Source organism: Vipera ursinii (assembly GCF_947247035.1).
Source record: "Vipera ursinii genome assembly, chromosome: 5".
Lineage (NCBI taxonomy): Eukaryota > Metazoa > Chordata > Lepidosauria > Squamata > Viperidae > Vipera > Vipera ursinii.
Window position 1 is genome coordinate 84,734,777 of NC_139518.1, and position 27,552 is coordinate 84,762,328.

General features: G+C 39.8%; 2 protein-coding genes across 2 annotated transcripts in view; one reads left to right on the forward strand and one right to left on the reverse strand.

Annotated features, from left to right (window-relative positions):
* CTNNA3 (catenin alpha 3) overlaps positions 1-27,552 on the forward strand; it is a gene marked incomplete at its 5' end in the record, with an annotated part of 866,777 nt that overhangs the window by 240,474 nt on the left and 598,751 nt on the right. The window lies entirely within an intron of this gene.
* LRRTM3 (leucine rich repeat transmembrane neuronal 3) overlaps positions 16,806-27,552 on the reverse strand; it is a gene marked incomplete at both ends in the record, with an annotated part of 111,820 nt that continues 101,073 nt past the window's right edge. The window contains 1 exon segment of the mRNA XM_083364635.1: positions 16,806-16,994. Coding sequence (XP_083220761.1) covers positions 16,806-16,994 — 189 coding nt within the window.

The following is a 27,552-nucleotide window of genomic DNA, read 5'->3' on the forward strand; positions in this document are numbered from 1 at the left end:
GCTTCTTTTACCCACATGCAATCCTCATTCACTGAATTTGGTAGTAAGTGATTTTAATGTGTAACTGAAATTACGTGTTTTTCTTTGCATTGTTGGAAAATTTTGAAATAAGATTTGGGAATATCCATAGTGGAAGCGACAAATTAGGAAGATGCCATAGCTGTCATTATGGAGAACAATACTTTGACAAGAACTGTTTGTGAATGAATAATGGCAAAGGGGAAAGGAAACATACATAATTTCAAAATTCTGTGTGGGCAGCTCCGGTAGCATGAAATGAATGTCATTAATAAGAGAGACCAACGTATTGATCTTGATGTATTCGGAAAAATGGAGAATAGACAAAATGGAAGCATGCCTGCAGTCTTACCATGTAAATGAGGGAGTTCAAAATATTCTAACGAGTTCAAAGAAGCTGGCAGAGAAACATCATATTAGAGCTATTTTCCATTTATTCAAAAGTGCAAGAGGCATCAAAGTAGAAGACAGTTTTCATTTTCAAGACCTGAACAAGAACAATTCAGAGATGAATATTTCACCATGTGCTAAATGATACGACGCTTTTAGCTAAAGAATATGTCATGTACTGGTTCTTTCTCAGCAGCTAATCAGAATAATAGCTATTTGCACTGATGGCCAGCTGGAAAAATTAGGCTTTAACTCTTTTTTTCAGAAGGCCATAAATGCAGTGGCTATCCTGATCTCAGGAAGTAAACTACTCCAAAGAGGGAAACAGTCACCCAGAGTCACTGCCTTTCTGTCCCCTCCTGTCGTGACTTCTGATAGGAGGGAACCTTCACCAGGCACTGCCTGTTTATCCAGGTCAGGTGGAAAGAGTTTATTTAGGCAATTTATGCCATACTCAGGCCACAAGCCACATTGGGCTTTATAGGTAATAACCAACACCCTGAATTGCTCCCCAAAATGGCCCTAGTAGTCATTGCAGTTTTCTGCAGCAGTAGTGTTAAGTGACAGGTCTGCAATTGTCCAATAAACACATGGACAGCTACTTTCCCGCATCAGTCGAAGTTTCCAGGTGGTGCCCCTGGTAGAGAAAATTGAACTAATCAAATTGCAAAGTGACAAATGCCTGAGAAACCCTATTTAGAGCACCCTATTATAGATTATAGATGTGGTGGCTCAGTGGGTTAGGACGCTGAGCTTGTCGATCAGAAGGTTGGCAGTTTGGTGGGTCGAATCCCGAGTGCCACGTAGCAGAGTGAGCGCCTGTTACTCATCCCAGCTTCTGCCAACCTAGCAGTTCGAAAGCATGTAAAAATGCAAGTAGAAAAATAGGGACCACTATGGTGGGAAGGTAACAGTGTTCTGTGCACCTTTGGCGTCTAGTCATGCTGGCCACATGACCACGGAGACATCCTTGGACAAGCGCTGGCTCTTTGGCTTTGAAACGGAGATGAGCACCGGCCCCTAGAGTCGGAAATGACTAGCACGCATGTGCGGGGGAACCTTTACCTTTACCTTTTATTATAGATAGGGCCACAAGTGGTTCACCAGCCCCAGATGAGCAAAATACAACCTTCATCTGCTCTTCCTGCAGGTGGAGTGGGACAAATCGCCACAGCCAACTCACTGTGGGCCAACTTGCCATTGTCAACTTGGTGCAGGATGATTAAACAAATACAAAAATTAAATTATTTTCAATGGAACCGTGTCCAGTAATAATAAAATAAACCCAATCCATAAACCCAAGAGCTACAATGATTTTGATGAAAACATCACCAGTCACAAAAGCAACTGAATGAAACGATTAATACAATATTGAACTGTCTGTGGTGAGTTGTCCCATGGCAGATTATCCTAGACCAGGGGTAGGCAACCTTAGCTCTTTTATGACTCATGGACTTCAACTCCCAGAATTCCTGAGTCAGCTATGCTGACTCAGCATAGCTGACTCAGTTGAAGTCCATGAGTCATAAAAGAGCCGAGGTTGCCTACCCCTGTCCTAGACCCTCTTGCAGGAGCCATAAGTCCAGTAGGATTCCCTGACCGCAAGTCTGCACTTTCAGGAGAAGTTCAGCCCCATCAAAAGCCGAATCTGCAACCATTCAAGAATCAGTTGGCTTCTAAACCAACGAACAATTCAACTTGCTTGGGTTGAATCTGAGCCTCTTTCTCTCCATCCAGGTCCTGACAGCCCCCAGGCATTCATTTAGGATTTTCATTGCCTTTCCCTTTTGCCCATGGCAATGATATATAGCTAAGTATAATTGGTGTATTAAAAACACCTCACCCTGTGCTGGCAGATGACCTGTCCTAGGGGCTTCATACAGTTATGAAAGGATTCTGTTCAAAGAAATGTTCTTTATCCTCACCCCAGTAGCATGTTTTCAAATGTAATGAAAAGGCATAAATGTTCATGAGCTATAGCTTACTCATGAGATGTAGGGCATTAAAATTTATGCCTTTTAATAAAATGTGTTAGTCTGGAAAGGTATTACCAGACTCCTCCTGATTTTTGGCTAACACAGACCATCTCTTGCAATCTTTCCTTGAACTTCAGTGGGACTGAATCTCTGTCTAATTTGCGCACATATTCACTGTTCCAGAACTTTTCACCTGAAGTTCTATATCAGTAATGTAAAACCTTAGGAGATAATGTTGACATAGGTAACATTGATGCAAATAATTTGAGTGAAAATTGTCTCATAATACATTTTTCCAAGATCTGCTAAATGCTGTTTTGGAGTGTGTGTGTACGTGTAAGGAACTGGTCAACCTTTCACCTCTTTTAGTGGAACCTGAGCTGGCCCAGATTGTGGGTGTTCAGGTAGCAGCTCTTTGCCTCCAAGAAAGCATGAGGAGCACACATTGACTATTCAGATAAATAAACGTGACAGCAATTATTTTGCATGCAAGAAAAATTACATTGGCTGTTCAGGTTTTAGAAGACTATTTAAGATTCCAAACAAGGCATTTTTAGCAGTTCTTTTATTGCAAACCAATACTATGAGAAAAGTGAAAGAGGAAGAAGACAGAACAGATCTTTCAAAGTTTTGGTCCAAATTGAAGGAGAATTGGGGATATCATTTGAATTTCTTGTCTTAGGTACCAAAACTTTACAGACTACCTCTGCTTGTTTTACCACACTAAGGGCTATAATATAATTTCTTAATGAATTTAATTACACAATAATCTCTGAATATAACTACTTTGTTAGATAAAGCAAGCTTTTATTGGTTTAGTTTATTGCAGAGCCACATTGTAAGTATCAGATCCAAAGGTGATTTAAAGGCTACAGAGAATACAAATAGCCTCTTGTTGGCAGGTACAGATTTTTCTTTCTGCTAGCAGTAGTAAATGTAAGACAGTGATCTACAATGTAGTAGCTTCTCCTGTCTATTCAAAATACATTTTTTCTGATCTTAACTCAATGCACAAATTTAGTAATAATAAAAACAGATTTATTGCTCTGTCGCTGGAACAAATACATGTTATACCCTTTTATGGAATGGAACTGTTAGTGTCCCTGACCAAAAATCAAGAAGAGTTTAATAAAAATAGGAGACAAATTGGGCAACCAACTTACATTCTCATGACTTAATTATAGAAACTACATTTTCTATAGGTGTTTATCTAGATTTCAAGATCACATCTATACTTTCCTTAGATATAGGTAGTCCTCAATTTACAACCACAGTTGAGCCCAAAATTTCTGTTGCTGAGTCAGACAATTGTTCAGTGAGTTTTGCCCCATTTTATGACCTTTCTGGCCACGGTTGTTAAGTGAATCATTGTAGTTATTGTTAGTAACATGATTGTTAAGTGAATCTGGCTTCCTCGTTGATTTTGCTAATCAGAAGGTCACAAAAGATGTTCACAGGACCCTGGGACACGGCAACCATCATAAATATGAACCAGTTGCCAAGCATCTGAATGTAAATCTCGTGACCCTGGGGATGCTGCAATGGTAGTGTGAAAAACAGTCATAATTCACTGTTTTCTGTGCTGTTGTAATTTTGAATGGCCACTAAGTGAATGGTTGTAAGTCAAGGAGTACCTGTATATTTGAACTCTATATACCCCTTCTTCTGATGAAATAAGGGTTTTTATTTCACTAATGTTCCTACATATTTTTCTTCAAATATGTGAAGATTTTTTTCAACTCAATGAGCAGATGTTACTTCTGTAACTGTGATAGAATTTGCCATATTACTTTCTGAACTTGTGTGAAAATGATGTATAACACTGAGAAATTGGTGGAGAATTTGGTGCAAATTTCAGGGATGTAGGTGCATTAATTAGGTTGCTATGATGAAATTGAAGGTTAAGCATTTTAACCTTATGCACATTTGACATTTTTCACAGGGTTAGTAACCTGGACAATTCATTTCTAAAAGTGGAGATCTCCAGATTGAGGCAGGAAAAATAAGCCAACTATCCTATAAGGAATCGGTACACCCAGCCTGGTGACACTTAACAAAGAACAGATTCTTTCCACTTGTGAATTGCACATACTGCCACCACCTCTCCATTATAGTTCTAATGGAGGGGCTGGCATCCATCAGTATTTTTTGTTCTTTTGATATTACTGTTTAAAACATGATATTTTTGCCAGGCTACATATACAGATTTTTCAATCTGATTATATGTTGTCTCCACACTGCATTACCCTTGAATCAGTATTGATGATAATCTCCACTTCCATAACTTAGTAGTCCATTCTTTAGTGTTGTGACTCAGAGCCAGCCTGTGGTTTCGGCAGCCGGCTCAGATGTGTCGGAGGACTCAGATGAGGGGGAGGAGGACCGTGTGGGAGACGAACCGGTTGATGATGGCGTGGAGGCTTGGCAGAGTTCCCAGCCGGGGCCCTCTTCTCAGCTGCGTGAGCCCGATAGTGCGGAAGATGATGACCCACAGCTGGCCCTGTTCAAGGACGCCCGACGCAGGAGGCAGTCGAGCAGGAACAAACAAAGAAAGAATGTGGGACTCCTCGGGAGGAGGCACAGGGAGACCACGCCCTGAGCTCTCTATAAAAGGAGTGTTTGGGGAGGGGCTGGTTGCTGAAAGCAACTTTTCCGCTTGAGAAGACAAGCTCTAGTGTTTTTGTTAACTGCGTAATTAAATCTTGGCAGAAGCCTTTTAGCCTTGGACGCTCTCCAGTCTCTTCTTTTGAATAGGGGTTTGCTAGAAGAGGGCTGGTTCAGAACATTTAGAGTAGTTACCCCCAACCTTTCGGACACTATGGACCGGTTCCATGGAGAGAGGTTTTTCCATTGATTGGAGGGGGAGGCACAGTTTCATGTGCTGCCTGCATCCTGTGGATGGGGCTTCGCTTGTTTGCAGGGCCAATTTCTGGCATGCTGTGGCCTGGTGCCAGTCCACAGACCAGGGATTGGGGACCACTGCTGTTTCTCAAACTTGGCAACTTTAAGACATGTGGCCTTCAACTGTCAGAAAGATTATAGTTGTCTCCAACACTGGTTTAGGGGAATATCTGATTTCATATATATTTCAGAGATTTTGTTTAACCATTTTTTTCAGATTCATATTGAGCACATCTAGTGTATTCAATTCATACTGTTGTTTGAGTTAAATCTGCAAACCTTGGTTGTCATTTACTAATAGTATAGTATTATCTGCATAGCATTTGTTTATTAAAATTTAGACCACTAGCACACTCTTCCTTGTGTGGGAAGATTCCAGAGAGAAAGAAGTATTTTGGGAAATATTAAAAAGGCAGAATATATTTCCCCAAAGGATTTTAAAGGCAGAAACCACCACCACCCCCTCCACACACACCAAGTCTCTCTGCCCCAAACAGAAACCAGGTCTGCAGAAATGCAGATGTGATAATCTTGTCAGAAAGATTGGAGTCAGGAAGCTGGGATTAGAAAGACAAAGATCTCTAGAATCAACAATCCCTCACACCAAAAAAATCCAACTGTCATCAGCCACACCCCCAGGGAAGCAGAATATGACCTTTGGGACATAATAGGATTAACCCACCACCATCAGAATACCAGAAAGGCACACTCAGACTCAGGTCAAAGTTCATGCCACAGGAACGACTCCAAACAAAAGCCCAAGAAAGTATAAAACCCTACTACATGTGGTCAGTTTTTTTTCCAGAGCCATCTTTCTGTCTGGCTTTCCTCTCCAATAAACTACAACCTTCTTTCTAAATCAGTTGCCATGTCATTTATTCCTGGTTTGGACTGGACCCCGATGAAGATTTTTCCTTCAACACTTGAAAACAATTTCTGAATAGATAGATCACTGCAGCATGTTTCAAATGTTTCCTTCTAGTTTAAGAGGAGCTGCAGACAAACTGCAAGATTGTGAAAAACAAAAACAAACCAGCACCAGAGGAAAACAATTCAACTGCTGACCAGTGGAGAATTTAATAGACCAGCAGCAGAACTGGGGCTGCTACCAGAATGCAATGAAGGCCTGGAGACCAGCCATTCTTTAGAACTGGTCAGAAAACAGCAATTCTGAACTGAAGCTGTGGAGTCCTTGGTGCTCTCTAAGCTTAGTTGTTTTCTTGCAGATTACCCAAACTAGGTAACCTCATCAGTGCTAACAGTGGGTTGGGGTAGTTTGGGTGATGAAATGTCTGCAAGAAAGCAACCGAGCTCAGAGAGCACCAAGGATCCCTCATTTCAACCCTGAGCTACAAATATTCTGAACTGAAGCTGGACAACATGGATGGGGAATGCATTTACAATGGGCTGGGAGTGGAAGGGAAGACTACTCAAGGAATGGTGCGGGTCTTGTACTTGTACTACCTGGGAGAAGATTCACATTTTTTGAGCCAGCAACTTGCCATCAGGGCAAACGCTTCACAGTAATCACATTTCCATTACTATTAGGAGCAACTGTTTAGTACTAGGAAGTTCTGCTTTTCCCGTCTCCCTGGAATCTTACTTTATTTCATTCAGAGACCGTTTGGCAGTAATAAAGATGCAGTACATCTCCAAAGTAATTAAGTATTAACACTTTTTAATTAATACTTATTTGTAGATTATCGCTCTCACAGAGGTAGCATAAAATTAGATGACACTTGAAAATAGTCACCACTGTGGCTGCATTAGATCTTTGAAATAAATAGTAGTTATAATGAAATTCTTATTGCAAGACAGAGGGTGAAAGAGCAGGCTGCAAGTTCCCCGTCATGAAAATGTTCATCATTTAGTTCACTGTATTTTCAGATTACTCAAAATCCTCTCATGTTCTGGTGGCAAACACTAAAATATACTAATTGTTTTGATATTCATTAAAACAACATTAAAACAGTAGAATTCATCAAGATTAACTATTTATTATGAAATCTAATTAAAGTAAATGCCTGTAATTAGTCAGAAGAAAAAGTATATATGTATTGACCTAATTTTTCTATATTATGCAGCATTTAAGTTTAGAAATAATGTGTGGGAGGAATTTATTAACAAAAGAACCACAACAAAACAAAAAAACAAGCAACTTTAAGATTGTATCAGATGCTTTGATCTATAAAAGAAAGGAAGTTTTCTATAGCTAATAAATTCTTTTTACAAATATTAAGGTGTGGCAGTGATTTGCAGCAAATTAATCACTGTGGCCAAAGAATTAACATATAGGAAAATATACAAGCACAGATGGGCTAGAAAATGTATTGTGCACATATAACAATAACAAATATTAAAAATATTTTTCTCCATTGTGGTAGTTTTATTCTGATTGATATGTGTATACATATACATATACATATACGTGTGTGTGTGTGTGTGATGATTTTGTGTAGTATTTGGAAGTTTAAAAAAGTAAGCAGTCTGCATGACTGATCATAGTTCATAACATTCCTCTATATGATTAAGTCCTTGATTTGGATTGTTAAGAGATTCAAGGGAGCAATTTATAAAGCCCAACATTCAATGGTGGGATTCAAATATGTGAACAACTGGTTTTCTGTGTGGATGCCGCTTCCAGAAGTCCATTCTGGGCCTGGGCAACAAAAAAATTAGCTACTGGTTCTGCCGAACTGGTGTGAACTGGCTGAATCCCACCACTGCCAACAGTAGTGGTTCCATAGCTGGAAGTGTGTCAATTATTTTGTACTGGAAAAATCCTGACCCCCAATCCTGTCCTGCTTTTCTCTGACCTTCCTGGAAGTGTCCTTATGTTGGAACCACCTTACAGACAGCGGCCTTACCTTTCATTTGACATTGAAATAGCTTGTTTCACCCCCCTGATTTGTTATATCTTGAGCCTTACATTTCAAAGTGACCTAAAAGTCTTCACCCACAAGATTATTGTGGTATTCATCTCATAGCTACAAAACCTGTATCAGGTATAGCACCTGTTTGGAACTTGGGACATGCAGCAGTATTTCTCACTTTCTCAGTCTCAGCAGCTTTAGGACTTGCCCCCTTTAAGACTTGTGGACTTCAACTCCCAGAATTCTGGGAGTTGAAGTTCACAAGTCTTAAAGTGGCCAACTTGGAGGACCCCTGCTTTAGGATGTTCAGCTCTAAAATTCCTCAGCCATCATGCTGAGAGTTGAACTTCAGAGGTTAAGTTGCTGAAGTTAGGAAACACTGACATGCAGTAAACTGATGCAAATGCATTCATTCACAAATGGATTCGTTTTCAATAGCTGGTATTATAAAATGCTGGACTACTTCCTTAGGTTTCAGAAGAACAGCACCATTCCGTACTTTTCATACTTCCTTCAGATCAGGTGGACTATTCATCCATGTTCCATTTATGAAATGAAGGAAAGGAAGTTTGGATGAGCAAAAAGAAAAGAAATATGTATTATTGCAAAAGTTTTTTATTCCCTGAGTTTGGAGCACAGAGGAAAGCCTTGAAGAGTTACCTAGCAACCTTTCTTTGATCAACAAAGAAAGGATGAAACGATTGTAGTTGAGGACCTCCTCAATGAGATATTTATTGTTTCCTGTAATCCTATGCATATTCCAAACATATGTTTTTAATGACTTCTTTTACAAGGAGGGATAAATTGAGCAACAGTATATGTTTATCTGTGATACTTTTCAAGAGGTTTTACGGCTGAATGAAGAGGGTATCTCAGAAGCTCATACCTAAATATAATACACATACTTTTTGTTATTGTATTGCTTTGTTACTTCTTGTTGTATTTTTAAATGACATTCAAAAAGCACACTAGAGGTTTTTTCTGTCATTTAGTTAGAATCTGGTCTCCTGTAACTAAAACTTCATTTTTATGCATCCTGCATTCTAAAATGAAAGAGAACAAGCTGTGAAACTTTTCATATAATGGGCAGCTGTATTTCTGCTCAGTTCACATTTTTAAGGCTAAATATATCCAATCCTTCCATCTTTCTTCATAGTGCTTGTCTTCTGACACTGTCTCAGCTTCTCTGAATCCTTGTTAAAGTATGGTCCCCAGACCTAGGTCCATTATTTGCTTGAGGTAAGCTCTGACTAAAGCAGAATAGCATTAAAAAATATAGTTACAGGTAGTCCTCAGCTTAAAATCATTCATTTAATGACCATTAAAAGTTACGCGGTGGCTCAGTGGGTTAGGACGCTGAGCTTGTCGATCAGAAGGTCGGCAGTTTGGCGGGTCAAATCCCGAGTGGCGCGTAACAGAGTGAGCGCCTGTTACTCGTCCCAGCTTCTGCCAACCTAGCAGTTCGAAAGCACGTAAACATGCAAGTAGAAAAATAGGGACCACTCTGGTGGGAAGGTAACAGCGTTCCGTGCGCCTTTGGCCTCTAGTCATGCCGGCCACATGACCACAGAGATGTCTTCGGACAAGTGCTGGCTCTTCGGCTTTGAAATGGAGATGAGCACCGGCCCCTAGAGTTGGAAACGACTAGCACGCATGTGCGGGGGAACCTTTACCTTTACCTTTACCTAAAAGTTACAAAGCCACTGAAAAAGGGGACTTAAGATAGACTTAAGTTCACTTGTGACTATTGCAACATCTCCATAGTCACGTGATCAAAATTCAGACGCTTGGCAACTGACTCACATTTACAACAGTTGCAGTGTCCCGGTGTCATGTGATCACCTTTTGGGAACTTCTGACAAGCAAAGTCAACAGGAAAGCCAGATTCACTTAACAATCATGTTACTAATTTAACAACTCTGGAGATTCACTTAACAATCTTGGCAAGAAATGTCTTAAAATGGGGCAAAATTTATTTAACAACTGTTGCTTAGCAATGGAAATTTGGGGCTCATTTGTAAGTGGAGGACTATCTACTGCTAAGCTTGTAAGCCGCCCTGAGTCTTCGGAGAAGGGCAGGATATAAATGGAATTAAAATAAATAAAATAAATAAATCTGTACTTCCTCTGATTTAGAATCTGTATTTCTGGTGACACAGCCTACAATTGCAAATTCTTTCTTTTCAATGATGTCCTATTTATGGTTCCTATTCAGTTTGCCATATATCACTGTTTCCAGATCTTTAAAAAAATATAGCTCAAGTACCCCTATCGTATTCTTGTGTATTATTTTGTTCTAAGTGAAATCTTTGCTCTTGGCTGTTAAATTTCAACCTATTACTTTATGACAATTTATCCAATTCATCCAGATAGTTTTGAATTTTAATTCTGACTTCTAAAGCAGTGTTTCTCAACCTTGGCAACTCTGACATTTGTGGACTTCAACTTGCTGGAGTCCGCACACCTTAAAGTTAGTTGCTAAACTTGTAAAACACTTATCTAAGGGTATTAGCTATCCCACCCTACTCTATTTGGAAAGTTGTATAATAAAAATGAGTATGTTTTATATGTAAATAAATTCAATTATATTTTTATTTTTACTTAACACTTTCTTAATTTATATTCCATATAAATACAGTTTGAAAAGGAGGACAAATTTTTCCTCCTTGTTTTGAGCAATAAAATTAGCTTTTCTTTACATCAGTGTTTTAGGCAACTTTGCTGGTTGGGAAATTCTGGGAATTGAAATCTTAAAGACTTTGTTGTTGTTGTTGTTGTTAGTTGCAAAGTCATGTCCGACCCATTGCGACCCCATGGACAACGTTCCTCCAGGCCTTTCTGTCCTCTACCATCTTCTGGAGTCCATTTAAGCTCACGCCTACTGCTTCAGTGACTCCATCCAACCACCTCATTCTCTGTCATCCCCTTCTTCTCTTGCCCTCCATCTTTCCCAGCATTAGGCTCTTCTCCAGTGAGTCCTTCCTTCTCATTAGGTGGCCAAAGTATTTGAGTTTCTACTTCAGGATCTGGCCTTCTAAAGAGCAGTCAGGGTTGATCTCCTCTAGGACTGACCAGTTTGATCGTCTTGCAGTCCAAGGGACTTGCAGGAGTCTTCTCCAGCATCATAGTTCAAAGGCCTCAATTCTTTGATAATCAGCCTTTCTTATGGTCCAGCTTTCACAGCCATACATTGCAACTGGGAAGACCACAGCCTTGACTATATGCACTTTTGTTGGCAGGGTGATGTCTCCGCTTTTTAGTGTGCTGTCTAGATTTGCCATGGCTTTCCTCCCCAGAAGCAAGTGTCTTTTAATTTCTTGGCTGCAGTCCCCGTCTGTGGTGATCTTGGAGCCCAGGAAAATAAAATCTGTCACTACCTCCATTTCTTCCCCATCTATTTGCCAGGAATTGAGAGAGCTAGATGCCATGATCTTGGTTTTCTTAATTTTTAGTTTCAAAAAGTTTAAAGACTTAAGAATCTTAAAGTTGCCAAGTTTGAAAAACACTGCTTTCCATTTTTAGAAAATTTTATGTAGCCAACTTATAATGACTTGGAAAAACAAATGTAATTAAAGGCATATATTTGATGAATGAAGCATTTAAACATTCTTAAGTATTTTATCCGTTTCTTCCTATTCCTGCATTTTTCCTTTCCTGGAAAGGGCAGGTGCTTCCCATGCATCAAACAGTTATTAAAGGTTTGCTGATATGTTGTTTATGTGTTTTTTCTCTAGCCAAAATGTCCTCATTTTAATTTTTGTGATAAAGTCTATTCTATGTTTTGCAAAAAATAGTGGAATGGAGTGCAGTGATCTGTGCTTCTATTTCTGTGCCTGTAACGCGGCATTCAATGAAAACAGATGTTACATTGCAAATGAAAAGCATCGTAAGTATACAGTAGATTCTCAGACTCCCTTTTTGCATGTTAGGTTGAAAATGTAAAAGCATGAGAGCAAATCTGAGCCTGAAAAGGCAATAACCATCTGCTCTTCATTGCTGTTTCTTACATGCAAGACACACACTTATTTGATCAAAGACCAGATAGATTTGAGAGTCTATTTTTCTAAGTACAATTGTGATGCGTTGGCTTTTTTTCTGCTGTGTTCTTGCAACTGCCTTGGTTTATCTTGCAATGTTATGTGTGCACAGAAGCCCACGTGGTAAAATCTTCATTCTGTTTAAAATAAGTAGTGATATCTACAAGCTGTGGCCAAAAAAGTTGATAAACATTAAAAAACAGGGCTTTTTTTCCTCATAGAATGCTCAGAACGGAGTTCCGGCACCTTTTTTGGATGGAACCTTGTAGGGTAGGCAAGACAGGTTGTATGACATGTGTGAGTTCCGGCACCTTTTTCTTTTACAAAAAAAGCACTGTTAAAAATATATATACTTATGGACAGAAATAACAGAATAACAAAGTTGGAAGGGGTCTTGGAAGTCTTCTATCCAACCCCCTGCTCAAGAAGGAGACCCTATACCAGGGGTCTTCAAACTTGGCCCTTTTATGACTTGTGGACTTCAACTCCTAGAATTCCTCAGCCAGTCTGCCTGGCTGAGGAATTCAGGAAGATGAAGTCCACAAGTCATAAAAGGGCCAAGTTTGAAGACCCCTGCCCTATACCATGACAAATGTCTGTACAATTTCTTCTTAAAACCCTCCAGTGATGGAACAATATTCTCCTTGTGGTTGATTATGTATCATCATCTAGGATGTTCTTAATATCATCATCTAGGATGTTCTTAATAATCGCATAGATTCCCCCCCCCCTGGATTTCTCCACATATAGTAGTTGTAGTAATTTTAACCCTACACCTAAGGTTTCCCATATTAACTGTAGGACTAAAACCAGTTTATTTTTAGTGGCTACTGTCTGCTGAAGGTAACATACAATGTGAGCAACATGGAACAGCAGCAGCAATCCAGGAATGCAATAATATATCTGTTTGTTATTCATATTTTTACTTAACATAATGCAAAGAAAGGCCATTTTCTTCTAAAATTTCATAATTGTGAAAAATAGTTTTGCTCTGAAAGTTAATATATAGTATAGACCATTTTTCCCCTCAATTAATTCTGCAGATCAGAAATCTAAGAACTCTTAACACTAGAACCTTTTGTTACACATTGTCAACCTTTTGTTACACAGAGCTTCTAGGTCAGAGGTCCCCAACATTTTGGGCACCAAGGACCAGTTACATGGAGAGAGGTTTTTCCGTGGACTGGTGGGGCCTGGTTTTGTGTGCTGCCTGCATTTCGTGGATGGGGCTTTGCTTGTTTGTGTGGCCCAGTTGCTGGTTGGGGACCCCTATTCTAGGTTACATCTTTGGGAACCTTGATGGGACAATGAAGAAAAGTGAGCTGGCTTCTTTGTTTTTAACCATTTTCTACGCCTCTCCTAGGAAATACCTCCCTGTTTTCCTAAATCTCTTGCCACCAGTTGATAGGAACTGTGCGTCCAATTTCTAGCAGTGGCCAGAAAGAATTCCAAGGATTGTATGTGACAATGACTGGAGAAATTGGAAACTGAAGAGATGAAGTTAGGATGAGTCTTAAAAATGACAAATAAAGTATTTTGAATAGCAAATAATTTATGCAAAATATGTTACAAAAATCTAGGATGTTAAATAAATAATACAGTGTATTCCCTTTTGACATTTTGTAGGCTTGCATTTCTTTTAACAATATTCTGATTTTTTCCCCCCAATAAGAGTTGCTTTATATACAAAGGATTGAATGCATGTTTCTTAATTCCACTGATGAAGTCATTGTAAAATACTTGGAAGAAATATTGAGAAAAATAGATTTGTGATTAAATTTATCTTTATTTATAAAAAAAGGATTGTTACTATTATATGAAATTTTGTCCCTCTAGTTTGAAAAACCCAAGAATCCTTGAATCTTTTTTCCTTAATAAGATCACCATAAGATACATCTTCTGTTTTATGATGTGAAGTGATAGTGGTGTAATAAATGTTTTAATAAACAGTGTTATTAATAGCTTTAAAGCTTTTTAATCATTCACAACTAATCAAGTTGTGATCCACCCGAATTCATGAACATTTTTTTTGGTAGACATTTTATATCCCTTCCAATCTGATATGCTATGCAAAAATGTTTTTTTTAAATCATTCATTGGTGTTTACAACTGCTTTTTATTTTTTAATGTTTTCATTATCCCACATATTACTAAGTAATATGATTGTTAAGTCGTGCCCTATTTTATGACCTTTTTTGCTGGAGCCATTAAATCACTGCAATCGTTAAGTGAACTGTGATTGTTAAGTGAGTCTGACTCCCCTCCCCCAATTGACTTGTCAGGAGGCCCCTGGGAAGATTGTAAATAGTGATCATGTGATCTCAGGACACTGCAACTAGCGTTAAAAAAATGCGAGTTTTGTCGCTGTGGTAAAGCGGGCGCAGGGAAACAGGGCTCTCATTCCCACACCCGAATTCTTTCTGCTGGGGGTCCGAAAAGAACCGAAAGTTTCCCCGTAGAGGTGATGGACCAAGAGAGGACCCTTGTTGATTGCAGGAAGGTGGTAGCCGACCCACTTGATCCAAGGAACCCTAAGGACCGGCAGGAGAATGCAGCCAGTCAGAAGCTGCTGACCACTGCAGGAAAAGTGATTCTAAACAAGCGTGAGCAACACATTGGACCTGGGGAAGATTATAAATTGTGATCATGTGACCTCAGGGGACTTCAACCATCATTAAAAAATGCCAGTTGTTTCATGCCCAAATTTTGATCTTTTGACCGCAGGGCTGCTGCGATGGTTGTAAGCGCCAGGACCAGTTGTAAGCCACATCTTCCAGTGCTGACATAATTTTGAATGGCTGTTAAACGAATAGTCATAAGTTGAAGACTACCTGTACTACGTTCCTCTTAAAGCAGTAATAGATAGAAACAGAGAGGGGACTTATTTGACTCTACTCTCTGTCAGCTTTGACCAAAAATGGAGATGGAGTAGTTGTAGTAAGAACAACAACAAAAAATCCTAATTGGTGTGTGTGTATGTGGGGCGGAGTCTACTGTACACATTAGCTTACAGGAGGACCTGAACATGAAACAATAGATGATAAAAATATTAAAAGTTAATGAAATGTTACATGCATAAACCAGAAGCCCTAATTAAAACGAACCTTCCCATTTAAAGGGGAAAATGTTTATGCTCACACTTTGCAGATCTAAATGAATGTGTGCCTGCCTTATGGCAGAGGCCCGCCAGTTAAGTGAACTTTAGAACGACCTTGGAAATGATGTTTTGGGGTATTTGTGTAAAAATAAATTATGTTCTGTTCCCACCATGGAACACTTAGAAGACGGCTTCCTTACCTTTCAGATAATGAGCATGTCAGTGTAAATGCAAAGCAAACTTGAAACGTGTGATTAGCTCTAACTTTATCTCTCTTGTGCAAGGCACATTTGTCAGCCTCTTTGGAGTACACTTCTTAGAAATCGGTTTTTCACACACTGAAATGTTGAAATCTTTTTCTTCCTTCCTTCCTTCCATCCATCCTTTGTTCCTTCTTTTGGAAAACCTTGGACATGTGCACATTGGCCTATGCATATTTTAGGCAATGTTGAAATAACCCTAAAACATACCTGCAGACAATATATATTGCTACAACATGTTTAATCATAATGGGCAATTGTCATGTTATATTACCTGTTGTGTCTGTCACTTTGCTTTATAATGTAACTAAAGAAAACCATATCCAGGCCGACCCTTCCAAATGTTTTTGTTTTTTCCATTTAATGAAACCTTTGTTGCTATGGTTACTGTCTTTGTCTTTATTGGTATTTTTTTCTTCTTCTTCTAGTTCATTCCTTTACTGTATTGATGTTATGAAAGAATACGCCATTCATTCAGAAAAGTGTTGTTAAAATATCCCTCTTTATCATTACATTTCATTGCTGGAGAAAGCAATTTGTAATTCAAGGCAAGAGTTAATTTGGAGAACTGTTAAAAAATATTTTTTCTTTTAGTAACTCCCTTCCCCTTGCCTTCCCTTCCTGAAGACCATGTCTACAAGAGTTTGAATAATCCAACTCTAATTTGGTTAATAGATTATTTCCAAAACAAGTTGAAAGAATTGTGTTGTATACTAGAGTCTGTGTCTAATTTGCACAGTACAGAATTTTAGGGTGCTTTTGTTTCGAGGGCATAAATGCAGAACAAACCAGTTTCTACAAATCTGAGAAACTCTGAATATAACACAAGCTTTGTTAATTTAAAATTTTAAAGACTGAAAATTGTAAAATAAAATAAAGCGTGGTCCTGTACATTCCAGTACATTTCAATATATTGAAACTTTACAATATGAAAAAATACATCAGCTCTGTACAGTTCCCCCCCCCACTTTTTACACATAGGTAGGATGAGTTTTGAAAAAAAGAAAAGATTTATTTTAAGGATCATACTTAATTTTTAAGTAAAAAACAAAAAACAAAACCCTGCACAACTTAGCTAATTACAAATCGTAGATTTGAAACAATCTGTATTCGAATGTGTAACTTTTTAAACAGAATGGGGAGTTTCCAGTCCATCCCTGGAGAAGTAATGATTTAATTCTTTGTGACAAATTAAAAAAAAATGGTGGTGGCTCAGGGTTATCTTTCTGACCACACAAGTCAGCTGAGTGTGATCACTGATTTCGTGCTGCTCTTGTGATTGTGCTCAGATCCAGCTCAGTCTCTAATGGTGTCTCCATTGTTTCTTCCTGTGCATTTGAGTCATAGGACTTATGACCAAGAAGTTCATGATGTACACCACAGTAACTTATTGTAGGCTGATCATATGCAAGAAATGTAGACATATTCATAGATAAAGGTATCTGGAAAGGAAAAACATACGAAATATAATTAATAGAGAAGCATTTGAAGATGAATGTAGATTTAATGTCAGGAGACCCTGACTACATCTCCCACCTTTCTTTAGGGCAGGGGTGGGTTATTATGACAACTTTACGACCTTTGGATTTCAATTCCCAGAATTCCTGAGACAGCATGGCTCATGGCTGGCAGTTGCTTCTTCAGCCGCCTGCCAGTTGCTGGAATTCTGTGATAATTTATCAGAATCTTCATATTCTGAAGAATTTGGCATACTGTACAATGTTGAATGCTCATCAGTGTTGTATTATTGGCTTTTGATATTACAGTGGAATATCTTTTTATTACAGTCCTATAGTATAAAAGGGATGCGGTGGCTCAGTGGGTTAGGACGCCGAGCTTGTCGATCAGAAGGTCGGCAGTTTGGCGGATCGAATCCTGAGTGCCGCGTAACAGAGTAAGCGCCTGTTACTCATCCCGGCTTCTGCCAACCTAGCAGTTCGAAAGCACGTAAAAATGCAAGTAGAAAAATAGGGACCACTATGGTGGGAAGGTAACAGCGTTCCGTGCACCTTTGGCGTCTAGTCATGCTGGCCATATGACCACGGAGACGTCCTCGGACAAGCGCTGGCTCTTCGGCTTTGAAACGGAGATGAGCACCGGCCCCTAGAGTCGGAAATGACTAGCACACATGTGCGGGGAAAACTTTACCTTTACCTAGAGTATGAAAAGAGTCACTCTGGTGTAATGGTTAAAGGTACTGAGGTAGAAACCAGGAGACTATGAGTTCTAAAACTCCCCTAGACACAGAGCTGGATACCTTTGATCCAGCCATTCTGGTTCAGCCCCAACAAGAATTCAAGAACAAAACACTTCTTTAATTATTGTCAAGGAAACTGCATGGACTTGTCCCCAGGAGTCAAGCATGATACAGAGAAACATTTTTTATTAAAAAAAGATTTCAAAACATGAGTAGCCTCTAATGAAGAAAAATAATACTGTAGAGCAATAATTTTCTGTGGTTTTTAAATAGCCTTTTCTATCTATATCTCTTCTTTTGTACATGTATCAAACTCTCATCAGTAATGTGTTAATCTAATTCAAACTGAGCAGCTATGAGGCACTTAGGGTACAGAGACTAACAATATTTATTTGAAATTAATGAATCAGTGTGACACTATCCTTGAGATTTCTCATTCCAAAATATTGTGCATATTTTAATAAATATATTCCTATAATGTGCATTTGCATTAATATTTGCATTAATAATATCCTGGAAGAACAGTTTAATAAAGAAAATATTTTTCCCCTCTGAGAACAGCTTATTTAAGTTTTTCTACAGTAAATGTACCCCCTTTATATAACATTAAGGAATTCATCAGCAGGAATGATTTCAAATTCCCTTTTTCTTTGTTGTAAAATGCTACACATAAATCTTAATTTTCCATACTTTCAAAATGTCTGCACTATTTTTTATGTTTCTGGTTGATAGCATCTTTTTAAAAATGGGATGAGATATTATTGATATAAGATTTAAAACAAAATTTATTTCATTCTTTTCCAAGATGCCACCAATCTTCTTTTAAATGTATTTCTTCTAAGAATGTCCTTTCTAAGTAAGAACGCTGCTAGAGATGCTGCCAGTATAGCAGAAAAAATGGCAAATCCAGCCATTCACTATCTTTGGGAAGCAAAATGAGATATCCAACTACTAGGACATCAAATGACTGCAGTATAATCACTATTCTCATTCTAATTACAAAATGCAGGGTTGGAAAATGATTCACTAATATCTCATAGTTCATACAGCACCAGCAGCAGCATTGTGTGTCTATAGAGTGAAGTCTTGTTCTTGGTAGAACTATTGGATCTGAATGCAGAAATATATTTGATTCTGCTCACATAGTGGGGCTTTTCTGCTCTTTTGCTGCGCTGCAGCCCATGAAAAACAGGGAGTGAAAGTCAAGCATGCTATGGACATAGTATGCTTGTCCTTCAGTAAAACATTTGACAAAGTAGATCTCAATCTATTTTCTTGGTGAGATGGAACGATGTGGGAGAGACAGCATCATCACCAGATGGATTTGCAACTGGCTGACCAAGCACACTCAGCATGTAGTCCTCAATGGAGTCCTCAAAATTGGATCCTATCTAACAAAATGCAATTCAGTGGTGAGGCAATGCATTAGACAGAGACATCCATCCTGTGAGAAAAGGCAGTTACTGCCCTTTACAACAGCTTCCCAGTATTTCACTGAAAAAAAAGGGATAATCTCTAGCACTCCTTCAAGCTGAGATGGCTAGCAACATGTGCCTTCCCTGTTCTAGTCAGCTTCACAAGAACAGAATAATTGGGAAAGGAAGGAAAAATGGGACTGTGGTGGCCTAATCCCTGATTACTATTACTATTGTATGTTGTGACTGTACCTACAACAACAATACATGTATATCACCTTTCTTTTTGCAATCTGCTCCCTCCCGTCCAATAGGAAACCATTTATAATTACTTGAAATGTGCTAGGAATTTCTCACGGACTTCTACAGTGGAATATTTCTGACAGAAAAATGGAATGTCATAATATGTTGAAATGTTAGCACCGTTTGTTCACTGTTTGTTCCTGGTTTCCTTATTCCCAATGCCTTACTTGTCTATTTTACACGACTTCTTTTCATTCATTCGGTCTGTCACTATATTTCTCTAGCTCTCTGTATTGGTGAGAGTAAATAAATAAATAAATAAAACAGCATCCCCGGATCTCTCATACCACTAGAGTAACATTTTCTTAGTTTGGGAGAATTGATGAGGCCACACCGTTCTTCTCCTTTGTTTAAGACAAAACCATCAGTGCTTGGACAATTTAATAAATCAGGCAGTGTACAGTCATGTGAGGCCAAAAAACCCCCCAACAACCTTACCATGAAACCAGGGTTTTTTGAGCCTTCAAGTCAGTGCTGACTTTTAGTGACTACATGGACGAGTCTCTGCAGTTTTCCTGGCAATGTTTTCAGAAATGGTTTGCCATTGTCTTCTTCTTCCCAGGGCTGAGATAGAGAGATTGTTCCAAGGTCACATAGCTGGCTTCGTGACCAAGGTAAAACTAGAACTCAGGTCTCCTTGTTTCTAGCCTGATGTCTTAACCACTACACAATTAGCTTCAGCTATATCAAAAGTGAGCATCTGACTGAAGTGGGAGTGCTGGCTATTCTCATATTTTGCAGTCCTCTTGGGAGTTTCATTGTCTCCTGGCCAGAACAGGCCTGTAACCAGTTTTGAAAGGTAGATATTACAAGTGACTGAAAAGACAATGAAGTGGTGTTCTGTAGGATTTGTTCTTTTAAAAAAAACCACATCAATGAAAGAAAAATAATTTTAAAAGGTTCCTGCTGAGTTGTCAGTCCAATGAGAGGGCCCAGGAGCCTGTTGTCCTGACTGAATACCTTGCAAGTATCTTGTTCTGGATTGGATTTTTTAAAAAACTGCTTTTGAGTTGAACTAGCATGAGCATAGGAGCAGATTATTATTATTATTATTATTATTATTATTATTATTATTATTATTATTATTATTATTATTATTATTATTAATTTTATTTGTATACCGCCCTTCTCCCGAAGGACTCAGGGCGGTGAACAGGGCAATACATATTAAAAAAACAAGATACAAAAATTAAAAACGATTAAACAAAATGCCCACTAATAAGTTAAAACACATTAAAAAGTAGGTTAAAACAGATTAGTAAAACCCAACCCCATCCCATCAGGGCAGGCCAGCTTGTTCGAAAAGGTAGGTTTTGAGATCGCGTCGGAAGGAGCGGAGGTCAGGCGCCATCCGGAGCTCGACCGGAAGATGGTTCCATAAATCCGGCGTACCCACAGAGAACGCCCTCCCCCTGGGGGCCACCAGTTGACATTCTTTGACCGGTGGTACCCTGAGGAGGCCCTCTCTGTGGGAGCGTACTGGGCGGAGGGAAGTTGACGCCGGCCGCAGGTGCTCCCCAAGGTATTCCGGACCCATGCCATGTAGGGCTTTGTAGGTCATTACCAACACCTTGAATCTCACCCGGAAGACAACTGGAAGCCAATGCAGCTCGCGGAGCAGAGGTGTAACATGGGAGTGTCGGGAAACTCCCAACACAACTCTCGCGGCTGCATTCTGTACCAGCTGGAGCCTCCGAGTGGTCTTCAAGGGTAGCCCCATGTAGAGAGCGTTGCAGTAGTCCAGACGAGAGGTCATGAGGGCGTGAGTGACCGTACGTAAGGCATCCCGGTCTAGATAGGGCCGCAACTGGCGCACCAGGCGAACCTGGGCGAAGATTATGGGTGCAGTGCAGAAATTTTAACCAGATTTTGCTGCCTTTTTCATATAGAAGTGAAAGATAAGATGTGGATTTAAATCTTTACAGGTGTAGTTATGGTTACACCTCCCTTTAGAAACTAAACAGAATGCAATGCAATTTGTCTGCAAATGCTAGACATACATTTTACCCCCTCTTAAAATTGTACCAGCCAGTTAAGCAGGCTTTTAATGTTGCATCTCTCAAGACATTTAAGATCTTTGCACGAGGATGATGACGATGTTTTATGTAATTAAAATAAGTCACTGCATTCTAGAAATAACAAATAGTGATTAGACAACCTTACTTGTACCCTGCAGATGGTGATCTATGCTTGCATGGATGTGCTGAGTTGGGTTTGACCCATTTTTTTCAATCTAAATATCTGACCTGGACTGAATTCTTTTTCTGTGATTTCATTTTGTGATGTATGCTTTGTTTTCCATCTTCTACTTTCCTGTAATCTAGGATATTGTCTCATGCTTGTTACAAAGTGTTTGAGTTAAAATGATTTTATAACTAGAGATAGTCCTCAGGGCACCAGATGGTGCTGGGTGGAATGAATAGGATATACTTCTTTCTCTTTGGTGAGTTGTATGATTTTTTTAAAAAAAACCTGACAACATTTCCTTAAAATATAGGATTTGCCTAACATACTCCTTGTTATAAAATAGTGTTAGGTCTTTATCTGCACGAATACTGGGGAACCTGGATTATTTGGAAGTTAGGCTTTTGGACAATATCTTGATCAATGGGCTTGCGATGAGAAAATGAAGATCTATCCTGAGATCTTCTTTAGCCTGGGAGAATGAAAACCATTTTAGTTATTTTTATGTTTGAATCAAAATTCTGCTCTGAAATGTATGGCCTTTTGAAACAGAACTATTTTCATAATTACTAGCTTGTTTGAAAGTTTGCTATGGCTGCTATTTGTTCTAATAAACTGCCAAATAACATGAGGGCCACTCATGACTTTCCTTGGAAATTGAAGCATTGTCAATTTCCCTAAGGTTGGAATCCTTGTTCCAAAATGGCAGCATTGAGCACTTTGGGGAATCAATAGTTAGAGTCCCTACAGATGCCCAGAATGCTATCATGTAAACAAACCTACAATGAATGGAACATTCTTATTCATAGCATTAATGTCCATATACAGATTTGATTTATTATTTTTCCTTCCTTCCTTCCTTCCTTCCTTCCTTCCTTCCTTCCTTCCTTCCTTCCTTCCTTCCTTCCTTCCTTCCTTCCTCCTTCATTTGCAACAGTGCAGTTTGGTTCTTAACATTCAATAAGCCAAGCCAGTACTAAACCTCCAAGATAAAAAGTTCAATTATAGTTCTACCTATGTATTATAAATACAAAACAGGAAGAAAGGAGAGATGGGTCGAATAAAATATTCTGAGTCATTCTCTAAACTTCTTCAGGTTCCAAAAATAGTTAAATCACAGGGTTATTTGTGTGAAAGTGTGATGTAAAAAAATCCAAATTGAATCCCATTTCACATAAAGTATTTCCCACACATTCTAATAACACAGATATTCATGGAATGCAAGTAAGTTATAAAGCACCAAGAAATTGTCCTTATGCCAAACAATGAGTACAAAACTAGAGAAATAGCTTGTTGGCTGAAAGCCTCCTGCATTAGTTATTAGAGGAAGTGTTAATTAGGACATGTGTATTTTTGGGATAAATTGTCATATTTATGTTGGCATGATTAAAAAATACTTCTGGTTTCAAACAAATTTCTTTTAAAAAATATTTTTATTGAAGTTTTTCAACAGAATTTAAAACAGAACAAAGTTTGAATTAAAGAAGAATAAAGAAAAGTAATAAGAAATTGAAAAGTAAATATTTCAAACAAATTTCCTAAATTATCAAATTTTGTGACCCTAAAGAAATATGGATTCCAGTCTAAGGGCTGGGTAGATCAACAATGGGAGAAATTAAGCTGCTACTTTTCAACATACAAGATAATTGCACAACAGACTGATAAGTGAATGTTCTAACTCATGCTGTTATTACACTTTTAATTGAGAAATCAATTAGCTATTCTCTTCAAATGATGGAAGATCCTAAGACCATATGGAATAGACATTCAAAAGGAAATAATATCTGCTCATCATTTTCAGTCACTGCAATTCCCTGTTCCAGTGTAGAGAATGGAAACAGGATGAAAGTGATGGGATATAAAGATTTGATAAAGGGACGCGGTGGCTCAGTGGGTTAGGATGCTGAGCTTGTCGATCAGAGGGTCGGCAGTTTGGCAGGTCGAATCCCGAGTGCCGCGTAACAGAGTGAGCGCCTGTTACTCGTCCCAGCTTCTGCCAACCTAGCAGTTCGAAAGCACGTAAAAATGCAAGTAGAAAAATAGGGACCACTACTACAGTGGGAAGGTAACAGCGTTCCGTGCGCCTTTGGCATCTAGTCATGCTGGCCACATGACCACGGAGACGTCTTCGGACAAGCGCTGGCTCTTCGGCTTTGAAACGGAGATGAACACCGGCCCCTAGAGTCGGAAACGACTAGCACGCATGTGTGGGGGAACCTTTACCTTTACCTTATAAAGATTTGAAAGGCGGTTATTCTCGTCCATTTTTTGCCACAAGGATATGAGGTTTTATAGCTTCCAATAATATCTGAGGCACTGTTGATTTTGATATCTTTATTTGTTAATGCATTAGTGTTTTCTTTCGTGGATTCCTTCTTTATATAACTAGGACTTCTTTTTTACTAAAATATTAGGAATTTAAACAGTTATCAAAAATGCTTCCTAGAAGTGCAAACTAGGAAGAAAACAAAGGAGTTTGGAACAATGGGATTATTTGTAAATCAAGGCAAGATGCCATCAACAAGTCAATGTGACTTGTGGCAACTGGCCCATTATAACAAAAAGGCAGGATTGAACCTTGAGTAACACCTAGGCAGAAAGCTGGATTCTTAGACTCTATAGAAGCTGCTTTTCAGCATGACTACATTTGTTTGTTACTTTTATAAGCCAAGACTTGCCCTTGATTCTTGTGCTAAGTGTCGGGCCCTGTGGGCCCTGTGGGCCCGACACTCAGTGGGGGGGGAGGCGGTCTCTCGCCTTTCCCCTGGTTCCAGCCTGCAACCCTGCCACCGCCGAGCTCCCCGTGGGACCTACCGCCGAGCAGCTGTGTCCTCCCACAGACGCCACCAGCCTTCCTGGGCATCCTGCTTCTTCAGCCGCCGGCCAGCTGATTCTGGAAACGCTGGTAGGTGCGGCTGTGTGGATAGGCCTTCCTGCTGGGTCTGCCACCGACCAGCTGATCCAGGAGGCGTTGGAGGGGGCTACACAGCAACTGGAGTGTCCCGGTGGTTCCATTGCCAACCGGCTGTGCTTGGGGGCCTCGGGGGGAGGCAGCGAAGCATTTAGAGCTCCCTGCCGGGTTGGCTGCCAGCCAGAAGAGCCCAGGAACAGACTTTTTCAGGTTTGCGGAGGGCGGTTTAGGCTGCACCGTCCCTTGGGCAGCTGGGCATGGTGGGGCCGGACATTTATTTATTTATTTATTTTATTTTAATTCCATTTATATCCCGCTCTTCTCCGAAGACTCAGGGCAGCTTACAAGCTTAGCAGTAGCCTTCATTCTATGTATATGCCTGCTTATTAGGGCTTTCACACCCTCCCCCAAGCGGCATTATTACAAAGTCAGCTTGTTGTTGTTAGTTGCGAAGTCGTGTCCGACCCATCACGACCCTATGGACAATGTTCCTCCAGGCCTTCCTGTCCTCTACCATCTTCTGGAGTCCATTTAAGCTCACGCCTACTGCTTCAGTGACTCCATCCAGCCACCTCATTCTCTGTCGTCCCCTTCTTCTATTGCCCTCAATCTTTCCCAGCATTAGGCTCTTCTCCAGTGAGTCCTTCCTTCTCATTAGATGGCCAAAGTATTTGAGTTTTAGCTTCAGGATCTGGCCTTCTAAAGAGCAGTCAGGGTTGATCTCCTCTAGGACTGACCGGTTTGATCGCCTTGCAGTCCAAGGGACTCGCAGGAGTCTTCTCCAGCACCATAGTTCAAAGGCTTCAATTCTTTGGCGCTCAGCCTTTCTTATGGTCCAGCTTTCACTGCCATACATTGCAACTGGGAAGACCATAGCCTTGACTATACGCACTTTTGTTGACAGGGTGATATCTCTGCTTTTTAGTGTGCTGTCTAGATTTGCCATGGCTTTCCTCCCCAGGAGCAAGCGTCTTTTAATTTCTTGACTACAGTCCCCATCTGCAGTGATCTTGGAGCCCAGGAAAATAAAATCTGTCACTACCTCCATTTCTTCCCCATCTATTTGCCAGGAATTGAGAGGGCCAGATGCCATGATCTTGGTTTTCTTAATGTTTAGTTTCAACCCAACTTTTGCACTCTCCTTCTTCACTCGCAACAAGAGGCTCTTTAGTTCCTCTTCACTTTCTGCCATTAGAGTGGTATCATCTGCATATCTTAGGCTGTTGATGTTTCTTCCGGCAATCTTAATTCCAACTTTTGATTCATCTAGCCCTGCCTTTCTCATGATGTGCTCTGCATATAAGTTAAATAGGCAAGGCGACAGTATACAGCCTTGCCGGACTCCTTTCCCAATTTTGAACCAATCAGTGGTTCCGTGTCCAGTTCTCACTGTTGCTTCTTGGCCCGCATATAGGTTTCTAAAGAGACAAATAAGATGGTCTGGTATGCCCATCTCTTTAAGGACTTGCCAGAGTTTGTTATGATCCACACAATCAAAGGCTTTAGCATAGTCAATGAAGCAGAATTAGATGTTTTTCTGGAACTCTCTAGCTTTCTCCATGATCCAGCGTATGTTAGCAATTTGATCTCTAGTTCCTCTGCCTCTTCGAAATCCTGCCTGTACTTCTGGTAGTTCTCGATCCACATACTGCTGGAGTCTAGCTTGTAGAATTTTAAGCATAACTTTACTAGCATGAGAAATGAGTGCAATGGTGTGATAGTTTGAACATTCTTTGGCATTGCCTTTCTTTGGAATTGGAATGTAAACTGATCTTTTCCAATCCTGTGGCCACTGTTGAGTTTTCCAAATTTGCTGGCAAATTGAGTGTAGCACTTTTACTGCATCGTCTTTTAAGATTTTGAATAGCTCAGCTGGAATACTGTCACCTCCACTAGCTTTGTTGTTGCTCAGCTTTTCTAAGGCCCACTTCACTTCACATTCTAGGATGTCTGGCTCGAGGTCAGTGACCACCTCATTGTGATTATCAGGGACATTAAGCTCATTCTTGCATAGTTCTTCTGTGTAATTTTGCCACCTCTTCTTAATCTGTTTTGCCTCTGTTAGGTCCCTGCCATTTTGGTCCTTTATCATGCCCATTTTTGCATTTTGCATCTTGAAAAGATCTCTGGTCCTCCCTATTCTATTGTTTTCTTCTATTTCTTTGCACTGTTCATTTAAGAAGGCATTCTTATCTCTTCTAGCTATTCTCTGGAATTCTGCATTTAATTGGGCGTATCTTTCTTTTTCTCCCTTGCCTTTTGCTTCCCTCCTTTTCTCAGCTATTTGCAAAGTACTATGGACAGTACCAAAATAGGGTAGTAGGTCCCTGTAAAAATAAGCAATAATTTGTTTTAGTGGCCCAAAAAATTTCAGAGGTTTAAATAAGGTTGCTTAGTCATTTGATTTCTTTTGATGCTTTAAGGTTGTAAGTCCCCAAGTAAACAGTCACCGATCTTTCAAGAAGGGGGAAAAGATTTTCAAGAAAGTCCCACAGGAAAGTAATTAGGGAAATAAGAAGGGTAGGGTCTCACTCAAATCCTCCAGATTACTTCGTTGTGCTTGGTAGTGATTTTGACTTTCAGCAGGGAAAGGCTTAGTGATCAGCCATGTTAATGGCCGATCTCGTCTTCTTCAGGCCAGAGGAATAACTCCGGATCAAACAGAGGGCTGCCTCCCTTCCGTGATTGCAGGGCAACTTTGCAGGATCCTCCAAGGGAGAAAGACCGGACGGCGGGGGAAAGCTTTTCCTGGCATGTCCGCCAGCACCGTGTGCATGAACTGGAAGCCGGCATACGCTTCTTTTTCCCACACCGAGCAGCATTGCTCCGTTTCAGAGTTTTCTGGATGTGTAAAGGCACGGTTGCAGTGGCCCATCATTTTCTTGTAATAGTACAGCCCCCACTACCACATCACTTGTGTCCACCCGTATTATGAAAGGTTTATCTGGGTCCGGGTGCCTCAGTACGGGTTTGGCGGAAAAAGGTCTTTT